Consider the following 14675-nt stretch of genomic DNA (forward strand, 5'->3'; position numbering starts at 1 on the left):
TCGGAATTGGCTGAATCAATTTTGCTGATTTTTTCGTCATACATAGAATCTATCATAGAGACGGCATACTAAGCTTTTGAAGGTCATATGGTTATGATGACGTCATCTACGCGCCATTTTGTAAAATTCTTCATTTGATCATATCTTCATTATCAATTATCAAAAATTAATAATATTTACAGGACATTAACTTCATGTCAAGGGGCAACTGTCAATGTCATCAAAGGTCATGTACAGGTCATGACGCGCGCGTACGCGCGCGTCAAAGGTAAAAAAATCGTCCAAATGACCTATAAAATTTTTTGGGTACGTTTCAGGTCATTTTAAGCATTTCAAAAATTTGCGCGCGCGCATACGTGCGCGCGCGTTTCCGCACGTTACACCTTAACACAACGCAGAAAAACCGTTTCTTTTAACATCATTGCATTGCTAATAAAATTCTGAGCAATTTGATACCTTGATCAACCTTCTACAACCATTAATATAGAAATTAACACCCATTAAAGTTTGCAGCACGTGTGCGCGCGAGCTCTCACTATAGGCCATATATGGGCAAAAACATGCCTATTGTAAATTCACTGTAGCTCTTTAAAAAGTCCGTTGACCCCCAATTTTTTTTCATATATCGATAGAGTATGAGTTGTAAATTTGATTTCATGTCACCATTGTCCCTAAATTATATCGTGACGTCATCAAATAGGCGCCCAAACTAAAAATTTCATTTTTTTCAAAAATGACGTCATCAAATTTATGCAAATTTGGCTGTAACTTCTCGAATATATGTTGTAGTTTATAATGTACTCTTTCTCCTCAGTTAACATGAATATTCGTTTTGAGAAACGCATCATTGTGTAAAACAGAGATGAAAAGAGGCATGTCATTTTTCCTCATTTTGCGTGTAATCTCTATGGGACATGACTTTTTCCCAAAACTAGATTCGACATTCCTCTATTTCGTGAGCCATATCTCCATTTTTTCCTGTCAGCTTTCCTTGAGCTTTTAACATGTTGTAGCTGAGATTCTGGGCTATCGGAAGTGTGCCCTTCATTTTTTGATCAGATGCCGGGATCATGCCCGTATTTCACTTGCAAAATTGGAATTGTAATTCTCAAAATTGCTTACGTGTAATCTCTATGGGGAATATCGTTGCTCAATGGATAACGCATTTGACTTGCTTTCTCGAGGGCGGAGGTTCGATTCCTGGGGTAGAAAAGATGATTTTTTTTTCGTTTTTTTTTCTTTTTGCCACCTCTTACATGATCCTTTATGATAATTAAAAGGTATGAAAGTTAAAATTTAGCAAGATAAAACAGATTATAATTGTTTTTTTCATATCACATGTATTTTGTGTGTAATCTCTATGGGACATGACTTTTTCTCAAAACTAGATTCGACATTCCTCTATTTCGTGAGCCATATCTCCATTTCTTCTTGTCAGTTTTGCCGGAGTTTTTAATATGTTATAGCTGAGATTCTGGGCTTTCGGTAATCATCCTCCACTTTTTGATCAGATGCCGGGATCATGCCCGTTTTTCACTTGCAATATTGGAATTGTAATTCTCAAAATTGCTTACGTGTAAAGTCTATGGGAAACATTAATAATCACATTGAGCAATGGTCAAAATTTATTCTTAGGATGTCTAGAATCAAGATTATCAATCATATCTAAATTATTAATTTTATACATTAGCCGACTCTGAACGAAAAATCATGACAGACCACCTAATTCGTCCGCATGACGAATTAAATTCTAGTTTAGTTTTGGATTTATGAGCCTCCAAACATGCTTCTGAAATCATTGACACGGATGCTTAACGCCATTTTCGGTGACCTCGTGTGCGAAATCCGGTTGACAGGTCCGCGCTACAGTATACTCTGCATGTTTAGACCAAAAAGTTCTTCCAATTTACTTAAAATGAAGACTAATCAATCAAACTTTGCTGCAGTAGTCAATCAAAAATAGGCAATTTTATTTAAAATAATTTCTTTGAGTGCGCATTGGTTGCTATGGGAGGCCGTATCTTAGCAATCATTTGACCTTGGGGCAAAATATTTCAGATTTTTCCGTCAGACACTTGGGGCAACATTTGGTGCGAGTTTAAAGAAAATTGAAGAGGGTCGGGTGACAAGCATTGGTTGATTTGACATGGATTGACACAGATATATTTCGACTTAAATTATAAAATTGTACCAAAACGCTGTTAGAATTGGCGATGTTTAAAGTGGCGTTGTTTAAACTTTGAAACAACATTGTTTTGAAAGTCATATCATACCCTATATGTTGTAAAAATATGTTGTTAAATGCATCAAACAAATTTCCAATGATATTAACAGTTTTAAATAAAATCGTTGGAAATTGCAAAAAATATTTAAAAACAAAATGTTTAAATTTTTAAAAAATTCTATTGGTTTAATAGTTTAAAAATAGTTGTATATTGACTGGCTGAAACGATGTTTCTTAATATTTAAATAGTTGTTCAAAATATTTTTTTTTACTGTGAATAGTCTGAGTATCTATTCAAATAATGTTTTCTCGATCAAAAGTAATTCATGATTAAAGAAAAAATGAGTTTGTTGTTTTGATGCGAAGTGCCGGCTGCCGGGACTAATCTTGTGTAAATTTCCAAATAAGCTTCTCTGATAAGATAGTATTCACTTTTCTCAGTAGTAGTGATATCAAGGAGATATCTCCTTGGTGATATCATACTGTTCAGAATTACGACAGAGGGAGAGAGAGTGAAACTGAAAGTTAATCCATATTCCGGGCTAGCTAGGGCCACAGGCGCACTGACAAGACATTACGCAATTTGCTTATAACTGTCAACCACGTGCGCACCGACCACAGATCAGTGGCACCGACACGTGTGTTATTGGACTGTCAGATCAGCAGCTGGGTCGACTCAAACATAATTCGGGTCATGTCAGTGGTCATTAATGTTTACAGTTTGCGGTGGTGGCACGCTTTGACTGTCTCATCATTATTTTCCCCACGTTTTGAGTGAATGTTTACAATTTGCGGTGGTGGCATGCACACTTTGACCATGGAGCTAACAGTTAATAGTTCTATGCTTTGACTGTCTGGTGCACCGCCAGTGCGCAGTGTTTAAGGCTGGAAATGTAGGTATACACTTTTGGATTGCATTTGTGCGTGGAGATATGTTTCGGGATTCGGGACGAGCCGGGATCCCGATAAGGAAATTTTGAAGTTGCCGGGACGGTTTCGGACCGGGATTTTTTTTCTAGATAACAACACTAGTACTGGGCACGAATTCTGTTAATTTTGTCTCGACAGGCGGTGCCACATCTCCGTCGAAATCCCTCCTTCGCAAGCGCTGCCGGTAAGGGATGCTTTTGCTTCAGGCCAAAGCACAAGCAGAGCCCTGAGTTCGTCGTCAGTCCAATTTGTGCCTTTGGAACTTGAAGATATGATTGATGAAAACAATGAAATATACAAATGACGCTACAGTACGACCCCGGGGGTACAATACACAGAATGATAATTCCTAAATGCACGTGACAATTGGCATATACCGGTACTAGTACACTGGCAATACTGCTACACGAAAATTAACCAGTAAGAAACACAGCACGCGCCTGTGAGTCGAACCCGGAAGAAGCACGACACAATGACGTCATAGAATCATGATTCAAATCACGATATCGTTTATACGACCTTTTTCGTTCGTGATTCTACAGAAACGTCTTTCCAAACACCCCTTTTTCCGTGTTTCATGTTTGTGATTTGAAAGGCGTTTATTTCCACTTTCGACTAAACGCAATCGTGATTCTGCAGAATCGTGATTTAAATCATGATTCTAGGGTAAAAAAGTGTCGAATAAACGCACCCTAAATCTTCCAAACAACATATTTTCATCTTCATTATGTCTCTGCTGATATATAAATTAGTTCAGCAGAGATCGATTACCCGCTAGGCAGTCTATAGGCTTTGTTTTCAGCCTAGTTTTCAACATTGAACCTATACCATGTATACCATGTATGACTGCATTATTGTAGTCGAGTCGGAAAGGTGAGTTCCTTTGCACCATCATATATATATTTTTCACTCATCGTTTTTGTATTTCCTGAAGTGTCTAATTAGTGAATTTGAATGTTCCTTTGCAAAATCGTTTCCCACGGGATTCAAATTGATATCTATGGTGGCCCTTTTGGATATTTTTAATGAAAAGTAATCATTTTCATATTTTTTTCACAGAGTGTGACAGTGGGACAATCTTAAATGAATACGCATCTCACTATGATTCGGATAGTAGAAATCGATTGAATTCGTTTTCTGGACAGCTAATATATTTTGAAATAAAATTTATCCCGAAATTGGCATGATTTGGTCAAACATGTGCATGTGCATTGATATCTTTCTGTTCAATCATTAACATCAGCAACTATTGCAAAATATCAGCATTCAGCACGAAAGAGGATATAATGTATCGCTAATACTGGAACGCTTCATGACAGTATACTTATGTCTTAATTTGCTTAGTTAAAGGGCAAATGTTTTATTATACGATATTGCGATAAAATGACACCAAAAAGCATCCTCTGTAGCAGTAGATTTATCTCTATCAACTACATTATAAAGAAGTGAGGGCGTAGCAAAGCCTAACCCCCCCCTTTATGGGACCGCCAGAATCCCCCATCCTTTTTTCGTATTTTGCCCATTTCTTGGAATATTCTACATTTTTGGAGCCCCATAGAAGGGAAAAGACATTTCTGCTTTGCAGTAAAGTCACTTTTATTATTTATTAATCACTTAGGGATAAAAGACTAGAGTTTCCTCTATCTGCTACATAGAAAGAAGTGCTGGTACAGCAAAGTCTATACCCTCTGGGGACTGCCGAAGTTACCCACCCCTTTTACGTATTTTACCAATTTATGGGAAAATATGCCAATTTGGAGCCCCAATTGAGGCAAAAAACGTTTCTGATATGGAATGAAGCCACTTTTATTCTTTTAAAACTATATGATGATAAAAGAGTATAGTTTCCTCTATCTGCTTCATATAAAAAAAGTGCTAGCAGATTGAAGCATACCCCCTTAAGGGAGCGTCAAAATCACCCACCCTTTTTTCATATTTTACCTATTTATGGGAAAATATGCTATTTTCGAGCCCCCATTGAGGAAAAAAGTGTTGCTGCTATGTAGATAAGGCCACTTTTTTGTTTTTAAACTATATGGAGACGAAAGCGTAGAGTTTCATCTATCTGCTACATATAAAGAAGTGCTGGTATAGCAAAGCCTACCCCTCTGGGGACTGCTGAAGTTACCCGCTACTTTTACGTATTTTGCAAATTTATGGGAAAATATGCTATTTTCGAGCCCCGATTGAGGCAAAAAGTGTTTCTGCTATGTAGTAAAACCACTTCTATTGCTTTTTAACTATATGGAGATGAAAGCGTAGAGTTTCCTCTATCTGCTACATATAAAGAAGTGCTGGTATAGCAAAGCCTACCCCTCTGGGGACTGCTGAAGTTACCCGCTACATTTACGTATGTGAGCGTGATCGGTTCATCACGGACGGACATTTGATAGATTATGAAAGTTTTGAAGGCTTGTAACAAATTAGGAATAAGATGAACAAGGTTCCTTTGTGTTTTGTGGTGAAGGGTAGGACAAAGTATGCTGAATGATGAAAGTTTGTTGCCATGGTTACCTACAAACATAGGTATCCACTAAATGTGCCATATCACGGACGGACATGATAGAAATGTGGTTTTTAGAATTTTTGTACATTTTTATTGTTTCTATCTAAACAGCTTAACATGGACCAATAATTGTTAATGCAACTAACACTCGGGTATGTTAGCTTCTATGTTCAGCAAATTGAATTCTTAACCAATATCAAAGTTCTGAGAGAATTGCAAATATTTTCCATCACGGACGGACACAATCAAAATATATTGGAAGTACCCTGTAAGAAGTTCTTAATACTTTCTAGGGGGAACAAATGCTATTGTATTGATGATTTGTACATATCTTAATATTATCAAACATTATTAGTTGCACAATCGAGTTGCTACAACTTCAATCAAGTTGCTGCAACTTGAATTAAGATGTATAGCAACTTGTTTTCTATGCTAGACGCACAGTATAATCTAGACATATGATTGCTCTAAACACAGTTCTTGTCTAATTAAGAATATTGTCTTTTTAAATTGTAGAATACTACATGTACATGTAGGTTCCAAATCAACAGCTAGTTGATCAATGATCATGTTGATACAAGTATTTTTATGATCTTGATGATTTTTAGGCATTAATTTTCCAAGAGCAAAGAGGGTTTTTTTTAAGGTCAAAAATCTAAATAGAAAAGATCAACAGGTCGCTGATCCTTATGCTTGTTTGTTGGATCAACACTTGTCGGGGCTCTCTTTAAATCCATCTTTTGCACATATCAAAGTTGAGACACCTCATAATATCAACAGCCCTCATGTATTTAGGCACTGACCGAATCCAAAATTGAAATTGATATACCAATCCAAAGCTTATTAAAACTTTTAAACACTGCAGTGCAAGCTTTATGCATTTTCACAGTTTACCAGATATTAAGCGATTTGCTTAAAATTAGCTCCATAATGAACTTCAAAAAAGGTATTCATGTAATTTTCACAAGCCTCAAGACTGTGATGTCATGTTCTATTAGAAGCATTGTGAATCCATAGGTTTGAACATGGAAAAATTGATTTTTCTGCTAATATCAGATCATGCATTGCATTCTAGTTTCTTCTCCATCACTTTCTGCAAGCTTGAATTGATGAAATCTACAGCTTTGGACTTGTTCTTCCCATATTTTATTACCTGATTTTGGCGTATACATGTACATGCAGCTTTCCAACCCTATCTGCATTCCAATAATTTGTAACAATTTTTCCTGACAAAAATATAGCCCCAATAACGGCCAAACAAAGATATCACAAAAAATGTGACGAGTTGTAGGTAGTTACTCCATTTGAGTTCTGATTCTCAGAGCCACTTCTCACTGCAATTAGAAGCTAAAATTAAATTCATAATCTGCTCAGCAAAGTTTCTCATTTGAATATATGAATCTTTCCACAAGTATTTCACTTGTCCGTCTGTGATGAAATTAATGTCCGTCCGTGATCATTTTTGATTGATTTATTGTATGCATAAAATGTATGGATTTTAGCTATGTTCAAATAAAATGATATAGTGTCCAGTGAAATACTTCTACACAATTTTATTTCTGTTTCTATTCTGATAAAGAATAAAAAGCTGAATCCATAGACATTATCCTAATAAAAATGATCCCGGACGGACATTAATTTCATCACGGACGGACAGAAATGTTAACATCTACAAGGAAAGTTTACTTCCCATATTTTCTTCCTATTAATTTATGTTTGATGATAGATTAATGTTCAGAGTGCAAGACCATTTAAAAAAATTGGAGTAACTTTGAAAACAATAAAACTAGAGTGAATTGAATTTTTCAAAGGGAACATCAAGATTCATTAACTAGACACTTCAGGCAAATACAAAAACGTTGAGTGAAAAATATTTTGATGGTACACAGGATCCCCCATATCCGACTTGACTAACACGATGCAATCATACATGGTATAGCAACCGCGTAGCCAGGATTTCATTTTGGAGGGGGCGGTAAATGCACGCGAAGCGTGCCAACACTTACAGAGCGCGCAAAGCGCGCTCCCTAGGGGGTGGGTGCAGGGAGGGGGAGCTTCCCCCTCCCGCGCGAAGCGCGAAGCTTTTAGTGTTTCATAAATTAAAATGAAAAGGAGCCGTTTCTCTTGTCTCTAGTACCTCCAATTCGGTTGACTATAATGCGATTTTGAACCTTGTTTTCAAAAGTGATTGTGAAGGCACAAAAGAGGTATACAATGGAGGAAATTAAAATGATAATAACTCCGCGCGAAGCGCGGAAGCTAAAGTGTTTTATCAATTTTTCTTGCCATAAAAAGGGTCCCGAGAAAAGATATATTGAAACTGTCTTTGGAAAGATCAGATTTGATTACAAACAATTTAGCATCAGTGCATATTTTTAACTCGCAAAACAGAGGAGAAGATTGGTAGAGGAAGATATTCCTCCCCGCGCAGAGCAATGAAACTCTGAAATTTCAAAGGGCGGACGTTTCATCAAATGTAGATATCTCTAATACCCAATCGTCTCTAATTGATTTTCTAAGATTATTGAACTTCATTACAAAGAAAATGGTGCGCATAAAGTTGAAACTTCTTGAAACTATCTATCTATATAATAAAGGATGATTAATTTTTTTGACTTATCCTGAAGCGCTTCATTTTGAATATAAAGAAACTTAAGTGTCATTCAAAATTTCAAACTGAGGGCGCAGGACAGGAGATGAATGTATACAGGGAAATGACATGAAGTTTAATACAATTTGATAAAAAAAATATTGTACTTTTTTATTTAATATGACACGAATTCCATACCTTCCTCTTTTAAAATTAGGAACCTGTTTGCCCCCAAATTATGGTTGTTTATAGTAATGAGCTGAAAAGCGGGAGAAGCTGACTTTATGGAGGTGACGGCAGAAACTGATATAAAGATTTTACCCGCTCGGAGCCGACCAGACCAGAAGTTGCGCGATCAATTGAAAAAAAAGATAACTTCATATATGGCCTAACCTTACTCAAATTCATGCCCTAATGTATACAATTTTAACTTTAACTGGCAAGAAGCACATAGCTGAGGTGGAAAAACAGGGTTAGAGAAAAGGTGGGGAAACAATGGAGAACTTCAATATTGTCATTTGACCGCGCACAGCGCGGAAGCAAAATTCATATATGAATTTAGAGCAAGAAGAGTGAAGGATCGAGTTTCTCTTTTGAGAAAAAAATAAAGAATAAAAAGAAAAAAAAACACAAAGCTACCTTTCCTCCCTTCCCTTTTCCTTTTCTCCTCTCTTTTTTCCCTTCTTTTTGGGGACGTTTTGGGGGGGGGGCGACCGCCCCCACCGCCCCCCCCTGGCTACGCGCCTGTGGTATAGGTTCGTTGTTGAAAACTAGGCTGAAAACGTAGCCTATAGACTGTCCAGTGGGCAATCAATCTTTGCTGAAATCATTTATTTATCAGCAGAGACATAATGAAGATGAAAATATGTTGTTTGGAAGATTTAATATCATGCAAAATGCAGGAAACATCAATAAAGTAGGCACATCGTTCACACACTTCAGCTATATGGTGAAAATAGACCAAAAACGCACAATTTCTATGTGTGCACCATATTGAAAAGGGGGCTGAAATCACAGTCTATAATGTCATTTCCAATTACTGACATATATTTTCTAAAAGTAGAGATATACATGTAGATGAAGAGAATGATATTATACTTGAGAGGAAATACATCAAAGAAAATACACTAAAAAAGAAAATAAAATTCTGAATCAATTTTTGACAATTTTTTAAGCAAGAAATCTCCGAAACTTATGATATGCAAATTTCATTACGTTATTTGCATATGTAGAATATTATTAACGTTCGTGAAATTTAGCATATCGCTTGTGCACTACTTGAACAATATATTTTGAAAGTTTCGTACAAAACAAGCATGGTTTGGCTGAGATATTCTCCATTGACTTCATGCTATGTGTAGAATGTCTGAATAATGGTGAAATAGGGCCATTTTGTAGTGACGTCATATACTACGTCATTTCGGATGGAAGACCATGGATAGAACCCAGCAGCAATGCATTTTTGTAAACTTCAGGGTCCATGCCATCCAGCTATGGGGTCATTTGCTTGTCCGGCTTTCGGTTGAATAAATCTCCTGGGCTGCCGGACTAATACTTCGTCAATAGTTTCATGCGAACATTTTTATACATTGATCAAGATAGGGAAATATAGGCTTAAACTCGGTTAATCATTCATCCATTGGTGACACTGAATTTCTTATTTATTTAAACGACCCACCAGTTTCCGCCAAAAAAAATCTGGGCAGATACTGGTAAAAAAAAACACACCTTGCTATGAAGTAGGTCCATGCTATGAATAATCACTGTTTCACAGAGGAAACACAACTGGTATCACAGGCATTGCTGTTTGAATAATGATAGTTATCACCTATTGTATTTTCTTATCGGAATTGATAAGAATCATTAGGTCATTGACCTTGTAAGGTCATAGCCATGCAAATCAATCATTCCAATTATGAACCTGAATTTATACCAACCTCTGCACAGCTAGTACAATTCATCTTCCATACATATGGAATATCTTTCCATTAAAGTGATTGGTTAACATTGGTTTGACTTTTAAAAAATCTGAGCTAGAAGGTCACACTTGTCACCTGTGTCTGTGATATGTTACATAAATGAAGCCTAGAAAAAATTGCGTTCCAAAATGATTATTAAGTGCTTCAAAAATTGGAATATAAAGTGACCGGAAACACCATCTTAATTTCATCCCATACACTTATGTGTACTATTTAGGTGTCTATAAGATGCCTATTTACAAAATCGGGGTTTGCCTTGTAGTTTTAGCTTTTCATTCTCAATAATGGTTGTTTTCAGGGTTTATTAGTTCTACATGTAATACATGCACTTGTACACATGTTTCATCTTGGTTTGAGAATTTTTTAGATCGGCTGCTCACAAAGTTAAACAGTACCTTTAAGGGTTTTAAGATGAACTGTCAGCTTATTCCTGGGGCTCAAGAAAGATTGAATTTGAATCAAACATAGTGATTTGGGCCTTTATAGGTGTGCAGTACTATTTACTCAATGATGGTTAATATTCAAAACATCAATTACTCAGAGCCAATAAGGTACAGATATTAAAGTCCTCTCAGTTATTGTGATATTAAATGACCATATCAAACAAACTTTGGGAGACATTTCATACATTTTCAGTAAGTACATGTGAACCAGTATTGAGTATTATGACAGTTTTGTGGATGTTTCTACTCATTGTAATCAACAATAATCACATGTGAAATAATGTTTCTTCCCATTCTATTTCTACCCAAATTCCCTACATTGAATTTGTTAATAAAAATCCCTCACATGTACTAAAAAAATAGTACTTTGATGTTGAAATTGCAACTCCACTGATTATCCCACAGAGACCGAGACTGCTGAAAGACCTATGAAAGACCATGAATTCTGGTTGATTTTTCAGAGGTCTCTCAATGAACCTACAATGGTCTTTGAGGTCTTTCATGAGTCCTGATCAATCTTTTAGTGGTCTTTGTGGTCTTCATGGGCTCCAAAACGTTTGGAAACAGTCTTACAATGTCTTACAGGAAAATGGTCTTTCAGCAGTCTTTCAGCGGTTTTCAGTGAACTTTCAAGGGTCTTAATAGTCTGTCAATGATCTTTTGGCAGTCTGTCAAGATATTGGTGGAGATAACTGTAAGACTCATGAGAGATCATTGAAAGATCATTGAAAGACCAGGCAAAGACCATGGAAAGAATTCTGAAAGATCACTTGTTGCATAAAAGATCTTTGAAAGATCTCTATAGGACTAGCCTAAGACCAGTAAGACAAGAAATATCCATCAGTCTTTTAGAGGTCTTTGAGGGGTCTTTTGAGCCATATCACAGAGATGCACAATTTCAGTGATCTTGAAGACCGCTGTAAGACCACCAATTTTAAGTCTTTCAGTGGTCTTTCAATGGTGTCCGTTCTGTGGAATGGGGGTGGGGGTGTAGCGATTGAGGAAGATGCAAAAAAGGGGTTGTTTTGTGAAATAGAATTCACCATAGCATGTTCACTATAATTAATAGCACACAACCCAGTTCTTTTTTGTATTTCTTGGTGCAATACAGTGCGTATCAAAAAAACGGGACAGATTTGAAAAGTCTATAAAATTTTTGTTTCAAATAATGATGTCTATATTCTGGTGTTAATAGATGCTCTAAGGTCTTATCTTTGAAATGCAATTTAAAAATAAATTTTATTCATTCTTGAGCGAACACGGGACGTTTTTGTTGGGGGTTCAAAAAGAGGCTTGTGCCAGAATTGCAGAATATGTGTAATACAATGATCAGACTTCTTGCTAATCAGGAGACTTCCTCTTGACCTTTTCATTATCTGTGCCACAATTTTCAAATTATGCTGTCAAATTTCATTTACAAAGTTATTTATTTAATTGAATTATTTTGTTTTTTCATTTAAACTTCTCTTACCTTTTAATTTTCCTTCATAAGTAACTGAGAAAAGAAGATTTTTTTTTGTCAACCCAAGCAAGAAAATTTGAATTGTTAATTGGGAAAACTTGTGATTATTCAAATCGTTTTATTATGTGAAACAAATAATGTTATGTACCTTTAAAAGACATGAATCTATTTTTCAAGGGGTCATTAATTCCTTGACCAAGTTTAATTGCTTGACAGGAAACGCAGGAAGGGATTCATGTTTTCAATAACAATGGTGTATTGAGTCAATTTTGAGGGAGCTAGATATGGCAGATCGGGTAAAATTTATTAAAAAGTTGTGAGCGAGCGAAGTGAGCACGCAAATATTCCCACTTTTTTTAATTACAATATCAAATTTTGTGATAGATTTTGACATAATATTCAGAAAATGATATCATATTTTACTTTCTATCTTTCCTTATTTCCTGTCCACTTTTTTTCTTGGTCATGATTTTTTTTAATTGAGGGGGGTTGGGCAACCTTAGCACCCGCCCATCTGTGTGGCTTTGTTCAAAAGGCACCGTAACCTTTGTAGCACATAATGAAAGGATTTGAAAAAAAATCCATGCTCTCCCATAATTCGGTTGATAAAAAATAATTTTAGCTTGAAGAAGGAATTCCTTTCAAAGCTAACAGAGAGCATATTAAAAAAGAAATAACAGAATAATTCAAGCAAATAAATAGATCCGAAAACGAATTTTTGACCGCATGATTTGATAATTATGGCAAAGATAATGAAAAGGTTAAGAGGAAGTCTGCTAATTAGCAAGAAGTCCGAACATCATATTACTCATATTCTACCATTCTGGCGCAAGCCTCTTTTTGAACCCCCAACAAAAACGTCCCGTGTTCGCTCAAGCATGAACAAAACTAATTTGTTTTTATAGCATTTGAAAGACAAGACCTTAGAGCACCTATTAACACCAAAATATAGACATAATAATTTGAAACTTAAATTTTATAGACTTTTCAAATCTGTCCGTTTTTTTTTATACGCACTGTAGACATTAATGCTATGACTGTTTTGATAGATGGTGCATAATTGAAACTGTTTCGTTGTGTTCAGGTATTGGCTTAGCCATGTGCATGATTAACAGCTTAGTAAATATCTACTATCCTGTCATCATTGCCTACATCTTCTACTACTTCTTCATCTCCTTTGCGAGAGAGTTACCATGGAAATACTGCGACCCTGCCTGGGCCACCGAAAACTGTACTGACCCAAGCACTCGGGCCACAATGAATGAAACCTTTAACGAAACCTTTGGAGAGTACAGTGTTAGCACGTGGTCAATGACCACCATGCTTCCAAACGCCACCAATGGCTCCGATGTTGAGGATTATGCCACACGACCCGCTCAAGAGTTTTGGGAGTATGTTCCTTCTTTTTCTTTCATTTTTTTACTGAGCTTGGTGTGTGTGAGAGGGGTTGCCGTGTTACGAAGCCTCTTTTACCTGTTCATGGTGATTAGGGGATACCCACACCTTACCCTCTCACATACATGTCGCTCTGCTGTTGAAGGAAAGGCACTCAGAAGATTTGGACAAATTTGAGCTACTTTTGACGATATGACTTTTATCATGGCAATTATACATGTATGTATATTGCATTTTAAGTTTGATATTATGTTTTGAGGATGGCTCTCTCCTTTTAAAGATTCAATGTATGCAGTCTAGCATAACCATTTTTTCACTTAGATTTTGTCTATTAGAAACTACAGTACATGTAGAATCAGCACATGATCAGTTGCATACATCACTAAAATTGAAGAAAAAGGTTTACAAAGGGTTTTTTGTGAATATTAATATTTAATTGTATTTGTCTACTTTAAAAAGAGACTATGTTTGTGTTTGTACATGTAGTGCGAACACTGTATTGTGTGATGCACATTTTACTTTTCTAATAATTTCAGAAGGTAAAGGACCCTTGTGTCCCATTACATGGTTTTATTGTCATTCATTCTCATATATTTGTTTTATGAATACTCATGGATGACAAGTTCAAAGTTGGAGAATGTATTCGCTCTATGGTCTATGCTACCAAACATTTTGGCAATTACATGTATTTTATATATAAAAAAATGATAATTCAGACTGTAAAAAAGTTATTTTTTCTTGGCCACAAAATAGTTCTTTGTCAATACAAGATTGAAAAGTTATGAAATGCAGTATTGTTTGAATTGGACCATGAAATTTGGGTAGAATACATAGAACATTGATGAGTTTCCCCAAACTCATCTTGTGTTTTTGCTCCATGGTATGTTTGTGTACTCATGTAGGTGGATCACTGGTGGAGGTATTGTTTGATATTTTTAGGCAAAGACACAAAATAATTTGTTACTTATTTGGACTTAAGTCCAGAGCTTGTGTTCCTAAAATAGAGGACATGCCTGGTGAGAGAAGGATATATGTTTTCAGATTATAATTACATGTGGGGATTTAAAAGGGCAAGTCTATATAATCAGTAAGTTTGATTTTTCATTAAAATAAACAAGAAAAAGGAAACATGCCAACAAAAACCTC

At 36.0% G+C, this 14675-nt stretch overlaps 1 protein-coding gene across 1 annotated transcript in view; it reads left to right on the forward strand.

The window, feature by feature from the left end:
- The window catches only part of LOC121414944 (sodium- and chloride-dependent glycine transporter 1-like), a 126849-nt gene that overhangs the window by 20738 nt on the left and 91436 nt on the right, over nt 1-14675 (forward strand). The window contains exon 3 of the mRNA XM_041607993.1: nt 13219-13525. Within this exon, the coding sequence (XP_041463927.1) occupies nt 13219-13525 (307 nt within the window). The remainder of the gene's footprint in view (nt 1-13218; nt 13526-14675) is intronic.

This window comes from Lytechinus variegatus, chromosome 1 (genome assembly GCF_018143015.1).
Source record: "Lytechinus variegatus isolate NC3 chromosome 1, Lvar_3.0, whole genome shotgun sequence".
Lineage (NCBI taxonomy): Eukaryota > Metazoa > Echinodermata > Echinoidea > Temnopleuroida > Toxopneustidae > Lytechinus > Lytechinus variegatus.